The following is a 17,530-nucleotide window of genomic DNA, read 5'->3' as shown; positions in this document are numbered from 1 at the left end:
GCGCTCGATTTAAGTTGCGGCTCTCAGGGGTATCGAAATATGCATCGAATTCAAAATACCCACAGTTAGAGCGTAGAGCTGAGAATATATGCATGTATCTAAATATTTACCCCGACTGTCTTTCGCATTTATTGCAGGGCGACCAACTAGGCGAAGATTGAAGTGATTGTCATGAAGTCGAAATTGGTTCCGACTGGTGCGGACGGAGAAGTCGGTTCTTTGCATAAACAAATTGCCAAAAGAAACTCGAATTGATGACACATAAAAGCGAAGTAAGAGCAAAATAAAGTGAGGTTGGGAGAAAAAAATGGTCAAAGGACCAAAGACCATCGAATTTTATTTACCAATAAATGGAATACCGGAGTAAAAGGGTTTATTTGAACAGAAGCACACGCTTTTGAATGTACATTTAATAAAGTATATGTTTAAGGCATGCACATCTGGCTGAATAAAACACTTATTTTCTTTACAAATTCGAATTGTGTGCAACTTTTCGCAGATCTTGGCTAATTTAAATCGAACGAAACCCTAGGAAAATCTTGTAAACTTTTACCTCACATCTTTCTTGGCACTTTCACATAAATCTCCACCTCGATGGCTGACAAACGTTTAACTCCATGGCTTCGACGTCATTTGGTTTGAAGTTGTGGGACTAACTAACTATGTGACCCGAACCCATAACACATTCCTCTCTTTAAAAGTTGCCCAAACTTTGGCAGCAGCCCTCTTACATTATCCTTGGCCCCCGGAAAACTCCTTTGGCCACATCGAAAATCCAGTCTCCCTCCTGCCCTCCCTCCACATTTGCCACTTTTTCCATGGATCGTACTTTTTGGGCATGGCAAATGGCAGCGCTGATTTACTTTGCAATTACAGCCAACTGAGTGCCTTAGATGAAAGTGGTGGAGGATGGGGAAATGGGGGATGGGGGGATGGGGGCGTGGCCTTTGGGTAAGGGGGACCAAAGCAATGAACTAGAAAGCTGTCTGATTAGCGTGCAGCTAGCAAAAGTTTCTCCACTCACACACACACACAGATTTATTGAGCCCGTTGTCCGCGTCAATAATTTGCATGGGTTAAACGTACAGAGGCAAGAAAATCTGGGGGTTAAGTCAACCCAGTCCCCCCAGCCCCAACCCCACCCCTCAGACCCCACTTCCTGTGACAATGGCTGCGGATTTACCTTTGCCTGCATGAATGTGAGTGCGGGAGAGAGTATTAAAGAGTGTTTGAAAAAACTTTCTACGCTTCAGTTCAGGTTACTTCCTTTTTCGCTTTTTCGCTCTTAGATTGTATGGCATTGCATTGTGGAAGGGTAAAGCCATTTGATGAATTCATAGGTGGGAAACAAAAAGACCATATTTAATGAGTTTTAGCAAATGTGATTAAATCGTTGTTGAACGTTTTCATTGGCAAAGCTAATAGGAAAATCGAGTCAAAGCCAATCTACAAAAACAAACTCCATACTTATGTGTGCAATTAACTTTATTAACTTTGTATCCACTCGAATAAAAAGGGCAAATTAATTAATTACAGATTTCGCTTAGAGCATTTCATAATCGGTTTTAAGCGCTTCTATTTTGTAATACCATTTTTCAGCTCTTTCGCTGCTGCGACAGGCGAGTGACAATAAATTGTTAAGTGCAAAAAGTTTACAACATTTGAGTGAATAAGTGATGGCAAACACACACGAACACGAACTTCAAGACGGTCTAAACCCGCTTCGAGCTCCACTCAGACCACATCGAAGAAGCCCCTAAAGTGTCACTGAGCGAAAAACTGAGTTAGTAGGCGAAAATGAGTGGGACATTGCCGTTTCTTTGTTGTCTGACTCTTGATCGCCCCACAAAGGAAGTCTCTTACGCATCGAGCATACAGTTTTCTTTGATTCAGCAAAAGATCTACAGTAACATAGAAAAAAGATTATTTCGAAGCAATCGAGTAACTTGTGGCATACAAAAATATGCTAACAATAATGATTTGCAGTCACTATGAAAACTGGCACACGAAAAAATTGTACTAGTTTCTTGCTACAATATTTACTTTCTGCAACATCACATGCATACCTAACTCACAATGCGAATCAAACTTACACACATTAAAAAGGTTTTTATAACAATATTCTAAATCAATATTTGAGACTGCTTTTTTATCGCTCAACTGCCAATCAAAACCATATTCATTTGCAGTCCACTTAATCGTCGTTAGCAAATTAATTTCAGGAAATTCGGCAACTGCAACTGCTAACCTGTTACCTCCATCGTCCGTGAAAATGGTATTGATAGCCAACCCCCCTTCCCTACCCCCGGAAAAGCCTTCCCTGTCCGGATCCGGATTCACATATCCTGGGCAAACTGGCCCGATGATGAAGATTGATAATGCTGATGGACAGCTGATGGCGGGAGTCCATGATTCCGGGGCCTGAGATGAGGTGCTAACGATGACGACAACGAGTGTCCGTGGTGTCCGGAGCACGGAAAACGGGTGCGGGAGTGCGCATCATCAACGGCCGCCGTTTGATAAATCATGCATGCAAAGTACAGTGCAAACCCCCGAAACGGGACGACAACAGGCGGATTAACAAGGCCTCTCCTATTCACGATAAGAAGACGCTTCCCACTCTCCCTAATCAGCATTCAAATAGAGGCACTCAGCTTATGAGTTCTCCCCAGGTGGGGTATAATAATATTTGTAGAAAGGTGGTCAAATGGTTGATTACTTTGAAGAGAACACATTAGCTGAAACATATATGAAGTCTTTAGTATGTGAGTAAATGCCATTTCACAAATACTTTGAACCCTTTGTAAGGGATTTTAATGCACTAGACATCGTCCGATTAATCTGATCAGTTATATACTTACTGCGATTCAAAAGAGCCAAGGGTATTTGGAGTACCAGGTTCTTTGGATTACCTCTCACTCAAAATGTCATTCCACTCAAAGTCAGCGCTGTTTGCCTCCTTCTCTGTCCACAGACATATCGCCGTCTCTTTCGCCGCCGCGTCTGCTGTCTCTTTCGTCACCGTTGTAGCGTTACCTAGCGTCAATGTCCGCCTTCAGTTGCATTTTGTCAGCGGTTTCGTGACGAAGCTCCAAGCGGTTTACTCCCTCCATTAATTAAACACGAATTGCGGTGCCAAGACGCTACTCGCTTCTTACTTTTTGTTTTTTAAGTGATTGATTTTGGGTGGGAAAGCAGGGGAAGGTCTGGAAAATCCCGGCAATGGGCCAAGAGGATCAGGAGCTGTTAATTCGCGGAGGCAGCAAGCACCCATCCGCCGAGCATCTGAACAATGTGAGTAGCATTTGTGCACACATCTCAAGATCAGTAGATCAAGTAGGAACTGTGATTACAGCATCAAATGGTTTGCAGCGTGAGAACTGCGACCCACAAAAATCCAAACCGCAATTGCACAAACAACTAATGACATAAAACACATTATTCTGATAGTTGTGCTGCTGTGCAACACTATTATTACGTTCATATCATCATCAAATCATGTCATAGCATTGATTTTGGTTAAGACTAGATTATGCAGGTATCTTTTTCATAAATAAAGAAAGCAACCTGATTTTTTAGGACGAATATTTTGTATAACAAACAATTGTTTTGAGCACAACTGTATTATCTTGATTTTTCCTTCGGTCATTCCTTAATATTCATGCTTCATGCTACACTAATCGACCCCAAATAGTTGGTAGTAGTAGATCGTAATTAGGGACGCATAACCAGTGGAGGGGCGTGTTGGGGGGCTTATCGGCTTAAGTTGGCCAACAACTTTGTTGGGTGTCTATAGCTCTGGGGGTACAGGTACCAGATACTAGATACTGTATCCGTATCCATTTCTGGTTGTGTACTTGCATCTGCTCTCCTACATGATCTTATTACCTCGTCGTTTGCCCGTCTCGCACGTCGAAGAATGTACAATCTAGTCTTATCTGGGTCATTATTTGGCTAGACGAATGCTTCAGACTCGGCATCTGATATCTTGGTATCTGCGTACGTATCTAGCTTCAAATTCTTAGCACCTTGTATAACAGAATAAATAAGTGGGTAGGATATATGTACATATTTACCCCTGGGCTCTTTAAGACAATTTCGAAAAGTCTTAAAAAGTTATACAAGAGATAAGAGTTCTTGAATTCTTTTGGGAAAGACGAAATGAAAGGTAACAAAATATTGTAAATGGTAAAATAGGTATGCTTTAAAACCAGCTTTAAATATATGTATGTACATGTATACTTTGGCCTGTTACGCTCTGATATTTCCCTAATATTATCGAGTGCTCGTGAGCTTTTCCGCTGAATAATTGCGCCTCCTTCAGTGTTTCGTTCTCATCAAAGTGAATGACTTTTGAGTGCACTCATTAGCCACTCGCACAATCGACCAAACGGGAGGGACAACAAATTGAGTCGCTTCTTTATTCAGTCATTTCAATTTGTCAAGTTCATCAAAAAAAAAAAAATTCGATACTCCTTCTCTTTCCTGCGCAGCGCCATCTGTTGAGAGGAAAAATCCTCTATCCACCCACTCCTAGAGTTTCCTTCTTATTTCCTAAGTAATTCAAAAAATAGCACGCAAAGTAAAAAGTAAGCCAAAAAATTAAATAAATATGAAATGTAGCATCTTTCGCTACTTATTTCAACAAAATACGAAAATAGGAAAAAGGTGGATGAGCAAACCAGAGACAGGGAGATAAGAAAACCTCGTGGGAAAGGGACGGACGGCGATAACAGAAAGAAAAGAAAACTTTTTAATAACATTTTTCGGCCTCATTTGTTGTGAAAACAATTTTGTCAGGTCTGGCTATCTCTTTTCCCCACCATATTGCTATCTCGCTCTGCTCGAGAAGTGCCTGAAAACGGATATTACATTTTTTCGCGTCTACCTCTCGCAACGTCACCAATTCGTTTTTTTTTTGGTTTTTTTTTTTTTTCGTAACAGTCAGGCCAAAAACTGGACACTGAGTGCCTAGAAGAATAAGCTGTCAAAGCATCGCAGCAGAAGATGGACAGTGAAGGCTCGTTTAGAAGGTTTTCAGAAAACCACACTTACAGGAAATGCAACCGTTTTTAGTCGTTGGCGTACATGATAAAATATTAAAGTGAAAACTTGAATAGAAAGGATACGATTTATAATTTTAAAGTATTATATATTTGATACCTATTGTTGTACCTATGTAATACAAGAAATCTAATGGAATTTGATTTTAATTAATTTAATAAAATTTTAAATAATTGCAAAAGGTAAAGTTCAAGGCAGGGTTCACTGTAGCAAGGATCGTCAGGCGCTGAGTGCAAGGTGGACAGTATTTTTTTTTTAGTACTTTTTTTTCTTGCTTTTATTGAATGTCAGCTTTTTATTTGGCCCTCCTTCTACGGATTTTGCCTTTCTCATTTGCTTGCATTTTTTTGCTTAATTTTTTATGATTATTTATACAAATTATTATGAGAGCAGCGGTGGATAAAATGCTTTCCATATTGTGGCCATCATTTTGTCTTGTTTTTCCATTTTATTTTTGCCTGGACGCCAATTAGTGGATCCCTGTTATTTATGCTTTGCCGCAGGCCGCTCTGCGATGGCAAGAAACCCCACAAATGGAAAATGGAAAACGGAAAATTGTTTATGAAAATGAAAATATGCGCGAGCGGAAGTGGTGTGGGGCGGAAAGTTGGGGGCGGAGTACGTGGAGGTTGGTTTGATTTGACCATACCGCAAACGTCTTCGGTTACCGCCTTTTCGAAAGGGAAGCCCCACCTGGGCGAAAACTGACAGCTCAGCGGGTTTGGAAATCACTTTACCCGTAAATAAATAATGTTGGCCACATTTAGTCTAAAGCCCAATTTGTATTTTTGGCCTTTATAAGGTTAAATTCAATGCAAATTCTATACGAGTAGCAGTAGTAGTTTGAGCACCATTAGATGTACCTTTCCTTTAATGGCATACATCGATGTTCTCACATACTCATTGCACTCATCTACAGCGATTGAGTTTTCCCCCAACTGAAAAAAGTACCATTTATGTATATAGCCAAGTATCCTTAAAGTTTTATATTTAATAAAAACAAAACTGGCGGCGGGCGCCCAAAGTCGCCAAACGAAAGCCAAAGATGCCGACGATTTACACTCGCAATGGTCTTATGAAGTGGCAACATGGTGGCATCTTGCCGCTCTCACCACCCACAACCAACCACCCATTGCCCGTTGCCCAACGACCTGTGACCCCGGCTGCGTCCACCGCCCACTTTCAAGGCCGTCCACCAAGTGCCAGCCCTAATTTGCACATTTTAAATAGGCCTCGCCATCTCTTTTTTGGGAAACTTGGAAAACTCGGGTCTTGGGCATATTTTTTCTTTTTTTTTATTAAACAGATGGGCTGCTTTACAAAGCCCAGGGGGGGTTTGTGTCCGGAAAGGGGAAAGGGGGAGGTGGCTTGGACAGGGATTAGCCAGGCTGGGCTAGATTTATGCACAGACGCCTTCGTTTTTATGGACGAGCGCCGTGAAATTGAAAAGTTTTCAGCTTGTGCAACCTTTCTAGATGCACTCAAAAAAATATTGGGTACAACGTTTTGTTCGCGGTAAGACGAGCAGCAAGACAATTTCGGTTTATATTTGAGAGCATTAGTGAAAGCTCCATTTTCTTGCAGGGTGACAGCGGAGCGGCTTCGCAGAGCTGCATTAGCCAGGGTTTTGGCCAGGCCAAAAACTACGGCACACTCCGACCGCCCACTCCGCCGGAGGACGCCGGTTCGGCGAGTGGCCAGCTGGCCGAGAACCTCACCTATGCCTGGCACAACATGGACATCTTCGGAGCGGTCAATCAGCCGGGTTCCGGATGGCGGCAGCTGGTCAACCGGACACGCGGGCTCTTCTGCAACGAGCGACACATACCGGCGCCCAGGAAGCATCTGCTCAAGAACGGTGAGTTCGTATTCACAATCTTAAGGGATCCTATACTAATTTAGCCCCAGTTTGCGGCGTCGCCTATCCGGGTGAACTTTTGGCCGTGATGGGCAGTTCCGGTGCCGGTAAGACGACCCTGCTGAATGCCCTTGCCTTTCGATCGCCGCAGGGCATCCAAGTGTCGCCGTCCGGGATGCGACTGCTCAATGGCCAACCTGTGGACGCCAAGGAGATGCAGGCCAGGTGCGCCTATGTCCAGCAGGATGACCTCTTCATCGGCTCCCTGACGGCCAGGGAACACCTGATATTCCAGGCCATGGTGCGAATGCCACGACACCTGACCTATCGGCAGCGCGTGGCCCGTGTGGACCAGGTGATTCAGGAGCTGTCGCTCAGCAAATGTCAGCACACGATCATCGGAGTTCCCGGAAGGGTGAAAGGTCTTTCTGGTGGTGAAAGAAAGCGACTGGCATTCGCCTCTGAGGCTCTAACCGATCCGCCGCTTCTCATCTGCGATGAGCCCACCTCGGGACTGGACTCCTTCACCGCCCACAGCGTCGTCCAGGTGCTGAAGAAGCTCTCGCAGAAGGGCAAGACCGTCATCCTGACCATCCACCAGCCGTCCTCCGAGCTGTTTGAGCTCTTCGACAAGATCCTGCTGATGGCCGAGGGCAGGGTAGCTTTCCTGGGCACTCCCAGCGAAGCCGTCGACTTCTTCTCCTAGTGAGTGCAGTGCGTTTTTCCTGCATAGGGGTATTTGGCAATATATCTTCAACTCTTTTTCCAGCGTGGGAGCCCAGTGTCCCACCAACTACAATCCGGCGGACTTTTACGTACAGGTGTTGGCCGTTGTGCCCGGACGGGAGATGGAGTCCCGGGATCGAATCGCCAAGATATGCGATAATTTTGCCATTAGCAAAGTAGCCCGGGATATGGAGCAATTGTTGGCCACCAAAAATCTGGACAAGCCACTGGAGCAGCCGGAGAATGGATACACCTACAAGGCCACCTGGTTCATGCAGTTCCGAGCGGTTCTGTGGCGATCCTGGCTGTCGGTGCTCAAGGAACCGCTCCTCGTAAAAGTGCGACTAATTCAGACAACGGTGAGTGGCTCCAGTGAAAACAAATGACAAACCGGACAAGTAAAATGTATATGCCTGTATTTCGCTAGATTTTAGATAGAACTGGCTAGTTCCCACTCCATTTTTAGTTTTTGTTTCAAAGAGCTGTAAGAGTTTGGCAGAAGATAAATAAAATAAACTCGCGAAAATGTTGAATATGAATTAATGAGATGCAAGTAATCATTTAACTTCCAGATGGTTGCGATCTTGATTGGCCTCATCTTTTTGGGCCAACAACTTACGCAAGTCGGTGTAATGAATATCAACGGAGCCATCTTCCTCTTCCTGACCAACATGACCTTCCAAAATGTCTTTGCCACGATTAATGTGAGTCTCTTTGAATACATTTGACCTAACTTTGGCTAAGCTTCTTCTGAATCATTCCATCAAGGTGTTCACCTCAGAGCTGCCAGTGTTTATGAGGGAGGCTCGGAGTCGACTTTATCGATGTGACACTTACTTTCTGGGCAAAACGATTGCCGAACTGCCGCTGTTTCTCACAGTGCCACTGGTCTTCACGGCGATTGCCTATCCGATGATCGGCCTGCGGGCCGGAGTGATGCACTTCTTCAACTGCCTGGCGCTGGTCACTCTGGTGGCCAATGTGTCCACGTCCTTCGGCTATCTGATATCCTGCGCCAGCTCCTCGACCTCGATGGCGTTGTCCGTGGGTCCGCCGGTTATCATACCCTTTCTGCTGTTTGGCGGCTTCTTTTTGAACTCGGGCTCGGTGCCGGTGTACCTCAAATGGCTGTCGTATCTCTCATGGTTCCGGTACGCCAACGAGGGTCTGCTGATAAACCAATGGGCGGACGTGGAGCCGGGCGAAATTAGCTGCACCTCGTCGAACACCACGTGCCCCAGTTCGGGCAAGGTCATCCTGGAGACGCTCAACTTCTCCGCCGCCGATCTGCCGCTGGACTACGTGGGTCTGGCCATTCTCATCGTTAGTTTCCGGGTACTCGCATATCTGGCTCTAAGACTTCGCGCCAGGCGCAAGGAGTAGCCGACATATGGTCATACGTACTAGCTTCATATGTAGCTCCCAAATAACTGCTTGTTTTTTTTTTTGTACCATTTTTACCATCATGTTTACTGTTCATTGCCCCCTCAAAAAACAATGTAATTATATGTGTGTCAATAAAAACGAGATATGTCCTATATAATACAAGTACTACTATACTATATCATTCCCACTCGATTGTGTATTTGAAATTCTTTGAAAGAGAAGTTGAAGTGCCAGAAGTAGTCTTTGGATTTATCATCCATTCCGACGTAGCTCAGATCAAAAACTTGTTCATCGCTATAGCAACAGAAAATTTTATTTACGAAGTTTTCAAATCGCGCGCGCTCTGTGGTGCCAATTCTCACCTCCACCTCCACCACACCACGTTTCGTACGTGCTCTTTCGCCTTCGCCCGCCCGCTCTCACCACACTGCGTTCATCTTTTGTTCGACGACCTTGGAGCGATGTTCATTAGTTCCGTACGATTCGGTTTGCTCAAATAGTTCCAACTGGTTCATTTCGTCGCCAAGTAAATAGTTATTAAATTTGTAAGTATTATTATTTTTTTGACCCAGTTCATTTGTGTTGAAAACAATAAATAATTCCCAATCAGCAATATTGAATTTAATTGCTTTTTAATGTATACTCTTATGATTATATTCAGAATGATTAGCGTTACAATTTTACCTGTAGGTATCCAGTGTTTGTTCCTTGTGTGCATGCATCTGAAAAAAAATAAACATATTAGTGTTGTTTATATTTACTACTATTTATAATAATAAAAATTATATTTTCATTTCATGTTGAGTGTGCTTGTACTTCGAGAGAACTAGTTCGCGCTCTCTCTCTCTGCTTCTGCTTATCTATCGCTCTTTGGCTCGCTCTCTCGCTCTCTTCGCGTGCGTGGGGCAGTGTGTTTTTTGTTGTTTTGCGCTTTATGTGTTGTATTTTGTGTGTTTGGCTGAAGTATTTAAAACAAAAGTGCAGCGGAAATTGTTAATAACAAAATATTAGTCGACGGTAGCGGTCCGGTTGTTTTCGTGCTCATCGCGAGTACGAATTTATTTTTATAAAAAGAATAAACGCGAAAAGCAAAGAGAACGCGGCATAAGTTTTGTTTTCTTGCGTTTTGTTTGTTAATTTTCCAATTGCAAAGGCAAATTGCGGTTTTTTTTTGTAATGTTGTTTTTGCTTCTTTGCTTTTCCAACGTGGCAACGTGATTGTGTGGGTGTGCTTTGGTGTGTGTGTGAAAGAGTGCGTGCGTGTTTGTTTGTTCGGAAATCGCAGAAAAAATATTTAATTGATTTTTCACCGGTTTATTTCCTAACCTCAAACGCAACATCTTTATCATCATCTTCTTCTTCTTCGATGCCAGCTGTTGCATACAACAAATAACAACAACAAATAGGGAAACAAAAACAAAACACAGAAATAATTGCAGCCTAATATAGGAAAAACGGCGAAAAAAGCCGCAAAAAACTAGAAGCATGAATATCGATTCGCTGAAAAACGAGTGGGAGGAACTCAATAAGGAGTATGCCGAACTGGAGGTAAATTTTGTATATATGTACATATATATAATATATATTCATGTAGATTCGAGTAGTAATTCCCAAAGACTATATAGATATCAATACAAAAATCCGAAAACAAGCGGCACGCGCACAAACACCCACACGTGTGTCTGTGTCGCTTTCACCTTGGAAAAAAAACAGCTGCTTTTTCTTATAAATACCCTTGCCAAAAGAGCTAAATGAAATCCACTAAGAAGTAAATTTTTAAGACCAGATAATGTTAAACTCCACTACAAGTTGCATCATTTATTACGTGTTTTTCTTTTAGCAGAAGATTTAAAAATAAAAATTAAAAAAAACTGCTGATAGGTATAAACAGTTCCATTATCGCAATGAGTTTACAGCTGTATTATCTATACGAAGTGGTCAAATTAGGCCACCATATATGATAGCAGTAAAAGTATCGAATGCCTTGATCGCCTGTTTTCAAAGATTATTGAACTCAAAGTTGCCATAATGAATGTTTATTACGGTCATGGAAAGATATATGTTTGGCCACCTTAAAATCGCTTAAAATGTTTTAGAACCATTGAACTTTGAAACCAGGTAAACACAAAATTTGAAGCTAAGCTGCTCGGCAAGGGTATGCACACTTCGGATGCCGAAGTCGCCACCCTTTTCCGTGTTCTCAATGGTCTTGCTTATTTCCTTCCAACCCTTTCTTTTTCCCAACGATCACAGAGCTGCAACCGGCGGTACATCGAGCTGCTGGAGCAGCTGCACAGCCATCAGCAAATGTGCTTCAATGAGATCAAGCATCAGCGGTACCGCATGAACCAGATAACGACATCTCTGCGACAGTGAGTATTGGGGGTCATCAACCCGGGATTATTTGGAAGAACCTCCGAGGCGGGGGGCTCCCATCGTAGCATGTGAGCAGATGTAGTAATGGACTGCTGTATTTATTTTTAAGTATTCCTGAATCGTATTTGGCGCTATTTCCATTTCGATTTTCTTCAATGGAAGTTTAATGCGATAGAAGGCAGTTATTTATTTTACTGTGGTAATCATTAGCTGTGCGATCTTTGCCCAATCGCTTTGGCCACCTTGAAAACCGGTGGCATTTTCCCCACCCCCGGTTGGCGACGTTTTCGCGGGGTTTTGAGCTGTATGTTTGCACGATTGGAATTTGACTTCAATCAATTAAAGTCGTCTAATCAGGCGAACGCGAACACACACATTTCAGCACTCGAGCGAGCACTTGGCTTGATAAGTGGGCAGAGTAGGGAACACAGGTCTTGCGGCAATTAGTCAGGCTGATATCAGTTCTTATCGAGCAAGTGAGCAACTGAACTTAACAGTTGAACTGGCAACAGTTTGTTGGCTCGCTCGGAAACAGTGTTTTTACAACTGTTTATTTTGTTTGTTGCTTGTTGGCCGTGATAAAACTTCTGATAAACCAGAGTCCCAGAGCCCCTAGACTTTGCTCACGGAGTCCACCCAAGACTACGACTATTCGGTTCGGTTCCGTTTTATGGTCGACTCATAAAAATAAAAATAACTGTTGTCCGCGATACGCTCGACGAAAAAAAAAAAAACAAATTGGGTACATACATATGTACATAAAAAGGGGGAGTGGACTGCCGGACTGCCGGACTGCAGACTGCAAATTAAGCCGAAAACCGAAAACCGAAAACTGACCAGCTGACCAGCTGCCCTTGACCCTCCGTCGTAATCGCACAGACACGCTAGACACACTCACCTGCGCAACACGCAATCCCAGCAAACACAATCGCAAACACAAATGCAGACACAGTGGGACAATATGCGCCAATTTGTGAAAAATACATCCCCAAATAAAAGGGCAAATTAAATCACTGTTGAAAATCCAAATTAAATATATGGTAGATATTAATCGAAGCGATTTAATTGCGCTGTACGCTTTTCGCTGCTTTCGATTTAAATAATAATTACATTTCTTTGTTCACGTGTCGAAGGGCCGCAGGGTGGCGAATTGCTTTACTTCGCATGCAAAACACCGGCTCAACTTTGACCCACTGTGCGGCCAAGGCTTTTCGCTTTTCGCTTTTATACTCTATACTTTATATATTTGTTTTGAGCGCTGTTTCGCCGCGAGCGGAAGAGTGAAAGGGAAGAGAAATCGCTTGCATTGGCGCGCTTTTGAACGCTTTTGAACGCTCGCAAATGTGGGGTACACAAATAGTAGGCTGCGCGATGATGAAACACCAGATTCTTAACACTCTTATTGAGTGCCTTCCATTTGTTTTATTTCTGTTTGTGATTGTTCGGCTAATCGCAAGCTTTTATTTCCTTATTTATTCTAAAGTTTTTCCGTGTGTCGCGTGTTTAGCGTCACGTTGCAACAGTTTGCTAAAAAAAAAACCGCGACCCCGCGAACGCATTTAGTTGGTCACATAAATTATGCAAGTCGCGGAGTAATAGCTAAAATCAACTGATTACCATCTTGACCCGACAGGTCCTACACTGCGATAAAATCTCAATATAAGTATTCCATCCATATCCAGCTATGGTCCTAAGTTTTAGTTAAAACCTCTATTATAAGAAACGTTTTTTGATGAAATCTTATTAATATATTATATTACACACAGCTTATAGCAGAAACCTTTTTCTGAGATTATACATCTTTGCGAACTTTGACTCTTATTCTCCAAGTGTTAGCAAAGAAAACCTGTTACACTCGCGCTGTTTTTGTCGCTGATTCGCTGGCTTTCCGTCGTATTTTTGTTTTGCAAGCCAAATGAATTTTAATTGGGGCATACAAATTGGGTGCCGAAGTTACGGAATTCGCTCCTGTTCTTTGCTTGCCGTAGAAAGTGTTCGAATGCAAACAATGGCAAACAATGCAAATGCATTTAGCATCATTGCTGTCGAGCTCCAGCGAACACTCAAATATTGTTTATTCACTAATGATCAAATAGAGTTTGGGTGAGCTCGTTTTGTAACCATTTTGTTGGCCAGATATCTCAGTTAATTGTAATTGCAGAGTTGTGTGTGTGTGTACATAAAGAAGCTCTTAATTTGTTTGCACATTAAAGTGTTTTTTGTGGTCCCATGATTTTGTAAGAGAATTCCTCGAATACTTTTGAGACCCGCCCTTTTGTCTACCAGTTATGCGAGACATTTTAATGCGCTTTGGGCTAATTAGTAGTTGCAATTAGTAAAAATTTCACAATTAGAAGTTCACAATTAGACTATATGAATTCCCAAGGAATCGTTAAATCATTAAGAGGTTCTATTATAGTATTTTCGAGCTTCTTTCTATGGAAATTTCCCATTATCTGGTACGAAATAATCGGAAACAGATTGGCAAGTCATCATCCCAGACGATATTGGTGGCAAGTAGAGGGTTGTGTGTTCCCATAAGCAAATGGAGCGAAAACTAATATAATCGCACCACTTTGTTGGCCACCTCCATTTTGCCGTATCGCCATGGCTCGGCAAACGTTATCTGTCCATCGGCTTCAACGGGGTATTAGAGGTGTTCAGAAATAAAACAACTATAAATCTACCTTTGACGAGCCATATACATGTGTATGTACATACATAGGTGTGCACTGAAGGTGGAACATACATATGTACGTTTATGGTAACTGTTAATTGACCGAATAAACCCCGCCCACTTTGGCCATCAATTATGCGCATCTAAATTGAACTTTGACGCCGAAATTGTTCTTTGTGCCCCACGGTTCCCATTGTGCCGCAATAAACCAAATAAATAACTACATATAAGCGTATAAATTACAAAAATATGGCTTAAAGTGAAGCGTTTGTCAATCAATAAAACAATAAACGTACATTCGAACAAAGTCCGAAAATGATTTTATGTTAATTTATGGGAATATAACGAAACAAAAAGAAGTAAAAGCAAATACTTTAAGTACATACCTTCTACACATAATCTAATCGCATTTTTTGCCGACAGTAGCCCATTCAAGCCTTGTATAGATTGTTTTTATTTTATATGTTCTTTTGTAAATTACACAACGCAAAGTGCTATTATTTACCACTTTAAAATACGAAGATAATTAAATTTAGGACTTACTTAAACGGGTATTTTACATTTATTTACAAGGTAACGTCTTTATCTACGACATTACACTAAATTTATGAGAAAGTAATCTAATCTTTGTAGCCTGCCTGTTGGATAATGTATCTAAATGTTGACCCCTGATATCATCGATATTTTGTCAGGTTCAAAGGCCCCGTTCCGACGGAGGACAAGGAGAAGGTTGATGACCTGCACAAGATGACCTTGAAGCGCAAAGCGCAACTGCACGAAATCGAGCAATCCTTGCCAGCGAAATCCGGCCGCTATTTGCAGGTGAGTCCCCACTTCGAAGTTCGGAGTCCGAGGTCCAGGTCCAAAGTCCCTGATATAAAAGTGCGCCCACGCCATAAAACCGAGAACTTTGCCTCCAAGTGGATACGGGAAATAAGTGGGGCAAAAAGTTCTTTCCTGCGCGACAATTTTCGCGTCTTGTGATGGACTCCATGGCCATGGAGGCTATGGAGTTCAGACTTGAACGTTGGCTTTTGGCCATGTTCCTGGTATTTCAATGGGACTGCACTCCACTCGAGTTGAATCAACTCAACTTGACTTGAAGTTGACCCACTGAAAACTCACTTGCGACCTCCGCTCTCGACATTCCATTGCAGATAATCCTGGGCGATGTAAATGTCTCGATTCTCAACAGAAACGACAAAGTTCGCTATAAAGATGACTATGAAAAGTTTAAATTAATACTCAACGTAATTGGACTGATAATGGCCTTCTTCAATTTGATATTCAACTACAGGTGAGTAGCCATACCGGTGAGTAGCACTCCCATGACATTCATCCTCCCTACTTATGCTTTCCAGGGCCCTGGAGTTGGCCTTCATATTCCTGCTGGTCTGGTACTACTGCACCCTGACCATTCGCGAGTCCATCCTGAAGGTGAACGGTTCGAGGATTAAGGGCTGGTGGCGGGCTCACCACTTCATATCCACGGTGGCCGCCGGAGTTCTATTGGTTTGGCCACAGGGCGAGCACTGGCAGATCTTCCGGATGCAGTTCATGTACTTCAACGTCTACATCAGTGAGTTGTTCAATGCAGTTGTACCACTGCAAGCATATATTGTTTTTAGCTCTGAATACATACTTTTGTATGAATTGAGTTCGTTCGAATGTGTAATCGCGTTCCGCTCCCCATTCTCTCCATTTCAGGCATAGTCCAGTACTTGCAGTTTGGCTACCAGAAGGGCCTGCTCTACCGACTGAAGGCCCTCGGCGAGCGACACAACATGGACATCACCATCGAGGGCTTCCACTCGTGGATGTGGCGCGGATTGAGCTTCCTGTTGCCCTTCCTGTTCATCGGCTACGGTTACCAGGCGTATAACGCCTGGACACTCTACAAGTTGGCCTACAGTCCGCCGGATGCGCCGTGGCATGTGTCCGTGATGTCCGGTCTCTTCCTGCTGCTGTTCGTGGGCAACATGGCCACCACATTGTGGGTGGTGCCCGAGAAGATACGCGAACGGGCCAAGGAGCGGTACCGCCTCCAGAGCATGGGCAAGTCGATGAAGCTGCGCAAGGAGATGAAGGTAAGCACACTGAGTGGCGGCGATTGTGACATTCCCTCTTGAGTTAGCCCCTTTCTAGGAAAGTGGATTACTCGAAAAGATCTCTTCAAAAATATTTTTGTTTTGTCGTCAAACATGGGATGGACTAGGAAATCGGTTTAAGACTGTAGAAACTTGAGTCTCTCACACATATGTTATATTGGATAATTAAACTGTTGTGTTCTTACAAGGCTCCAATATTTGGTTGGGTTAGGTTACATACGAGTATATGGTTGCAATCATTTATTTCTTTACGCTATTCTTTTGAGTTTGATGCACGTTTGATGGATCTTGTTCAGCTTGTTGGCCGTAAACAAATGCACATATTTTTTTTATAATTGCAACGGCAAATAAAACAGCCACGTAATAGAATATATTAAAATGCTAATTGTGCAGCTGCTGGGAAGGTGGCGCTGGCACATTAACCCCTTGTCCCCGAGATGACTATTTTGAATAACTGAATACATACGATCGTATGTTGCTCGTACCTAATTGCAGAATAGCGCCAGTGATTTGGACCTCTCGAGTGGCTCGTCGAAACTTTCGCCAACTGCTACCAATCCTGCGACTACTTCCATTGCGACTGCGACGCAAACGCCCGCCGAGAAGAAGGATACTTGAATGAATCAGTGGCTCTGGTTCTGGTTCTGGTTCTGATTAGCCTGGCATTTCAATTAAACATATATTTACTGTTTTTACGATTTTTTTTCCTATTTATTAAATTTTCCCTTGGTTTTGTTCCTCTCCCCCTCTCTACCCAGCCACCAAAACGACTTTGAATTGTTTTTTTCCACCTCATTTCATACACATAATGTAAAACTGATGTACATTTGAAGCAAAACACACTATATAAGCAAAAAGAAAAAAACAACAACAATATATAGTCATAGTACACATTTTTTTTCGCCTAATTGTAAGTATGAAAAGTGAGAAGATGAATTATTAAATGGAATTGAAGTGACCCGTTTTTGTTTATTTTTTATGTTTAGACTAAGATTGAAATGGAAGCTAAAAAAGACAAATAAATGAACAAATGGTTAATAATATGCATATTATGTGTTTTTTGTGAATCGATCTACAAGTCATATAAAGTAAAAAGGGTTTTTTCTATAATAATCACAATTATAGATTATCAAAATTCTTAAATATTCATCAGCAGTATATGTAACGAAATGTAGAATTTGAGCGGTTTCCCTGCGTTGCAAATGACTCCAAAAAGTGGCAGGCGACGTGGTGACAAGGCTTAGGTAATGTCGCCTTGTTTTACTGGCGACCATTAATGCGGCTCCCTGTTGGCCATCTCCCGAGCTTTGCCCGGCCGGAAAGCGGGATCCCCTG

General features: G+C 42.6%; 2 protein-coding genes across 2 annotated transcripts; both read left to right on the top strand.

Annotated features, from left to right (window-relative positions):
• The first annotated feature begins 3,062 nt into the window (after positions 1-3,062).
• LOC6550773 (protein white) lies at positions 3,063-9,191 on the top strand. Its single transcript, XM_001976719.3, has 6 exons — positions 3,063-3,294; positions 6,649-6,922; positions 6,973-7,627; positions 7,692-8,007; positions 8,221-8,352; positions 8,417-9,191. Exons 1-6 carry the CDS (start codon positions 3,223-3,225, stop codon positions 9,029-9,031), a joined length of 2,064 nt encoding a protein of 687 aa, XP_001976755.1. The 5' UTR covers positions 3,063-3,222; the 3' UTR covers positions 9,032-9,191.
• A 765-nt stretch (positions 9,192-9,956) lies between these two features.
• LOC6550772 (transmembrane protein 120 homolog) lies at positions 9,957-17,242 on the top strand. Its single transcript, XM_026982492.1, has 8 exons — positions 9,957-10,051; positions 10,408-10,582; positions 11,288-11,406; positions 14,780-14,909; positions 15,245-15,384; positions 15,449-15,666; positions 15,795-16,174; positions 16,691-17,242. Exons 2-8 carry the CDS (start codon positions 10,520-10,522, stop codon positions 16,811-16,813), a joined length of 1,173 nt encoding a protein of 390 aa, XP_026838293.1. The 5' UTR covers positions 9,957-10,051; positions 10,408-10,519; the 3' UTR covers positions 16,814-17,242.
• The last annotated feature ends 288 nt before the right edge of the window (positions 17,243-17,530 follow it).

The sequence above is a fragment of the Drosophila erecta genome, unplaced genomic scaffold (assembly GCF_003286155.1).
Source record: "Drosophila erecta strain 14021-0224.00,06,07 unplaced genomic scaffold, DereRS2 tig00000126-arrow-pilon, whole genome shotgun sequence".
Classification (NCBI taxonomy): domain Eukaryota; kingdom Metazoa; phylum Arthropoda; class Insecta; order Diptera; family Drosophilidae; genus Drosophila; species Drosophila erecta.
Note: the sequence above shows the minus strand (reverse complement) of the source record. Positions and strands in the feature narration are given on the sequence as shown.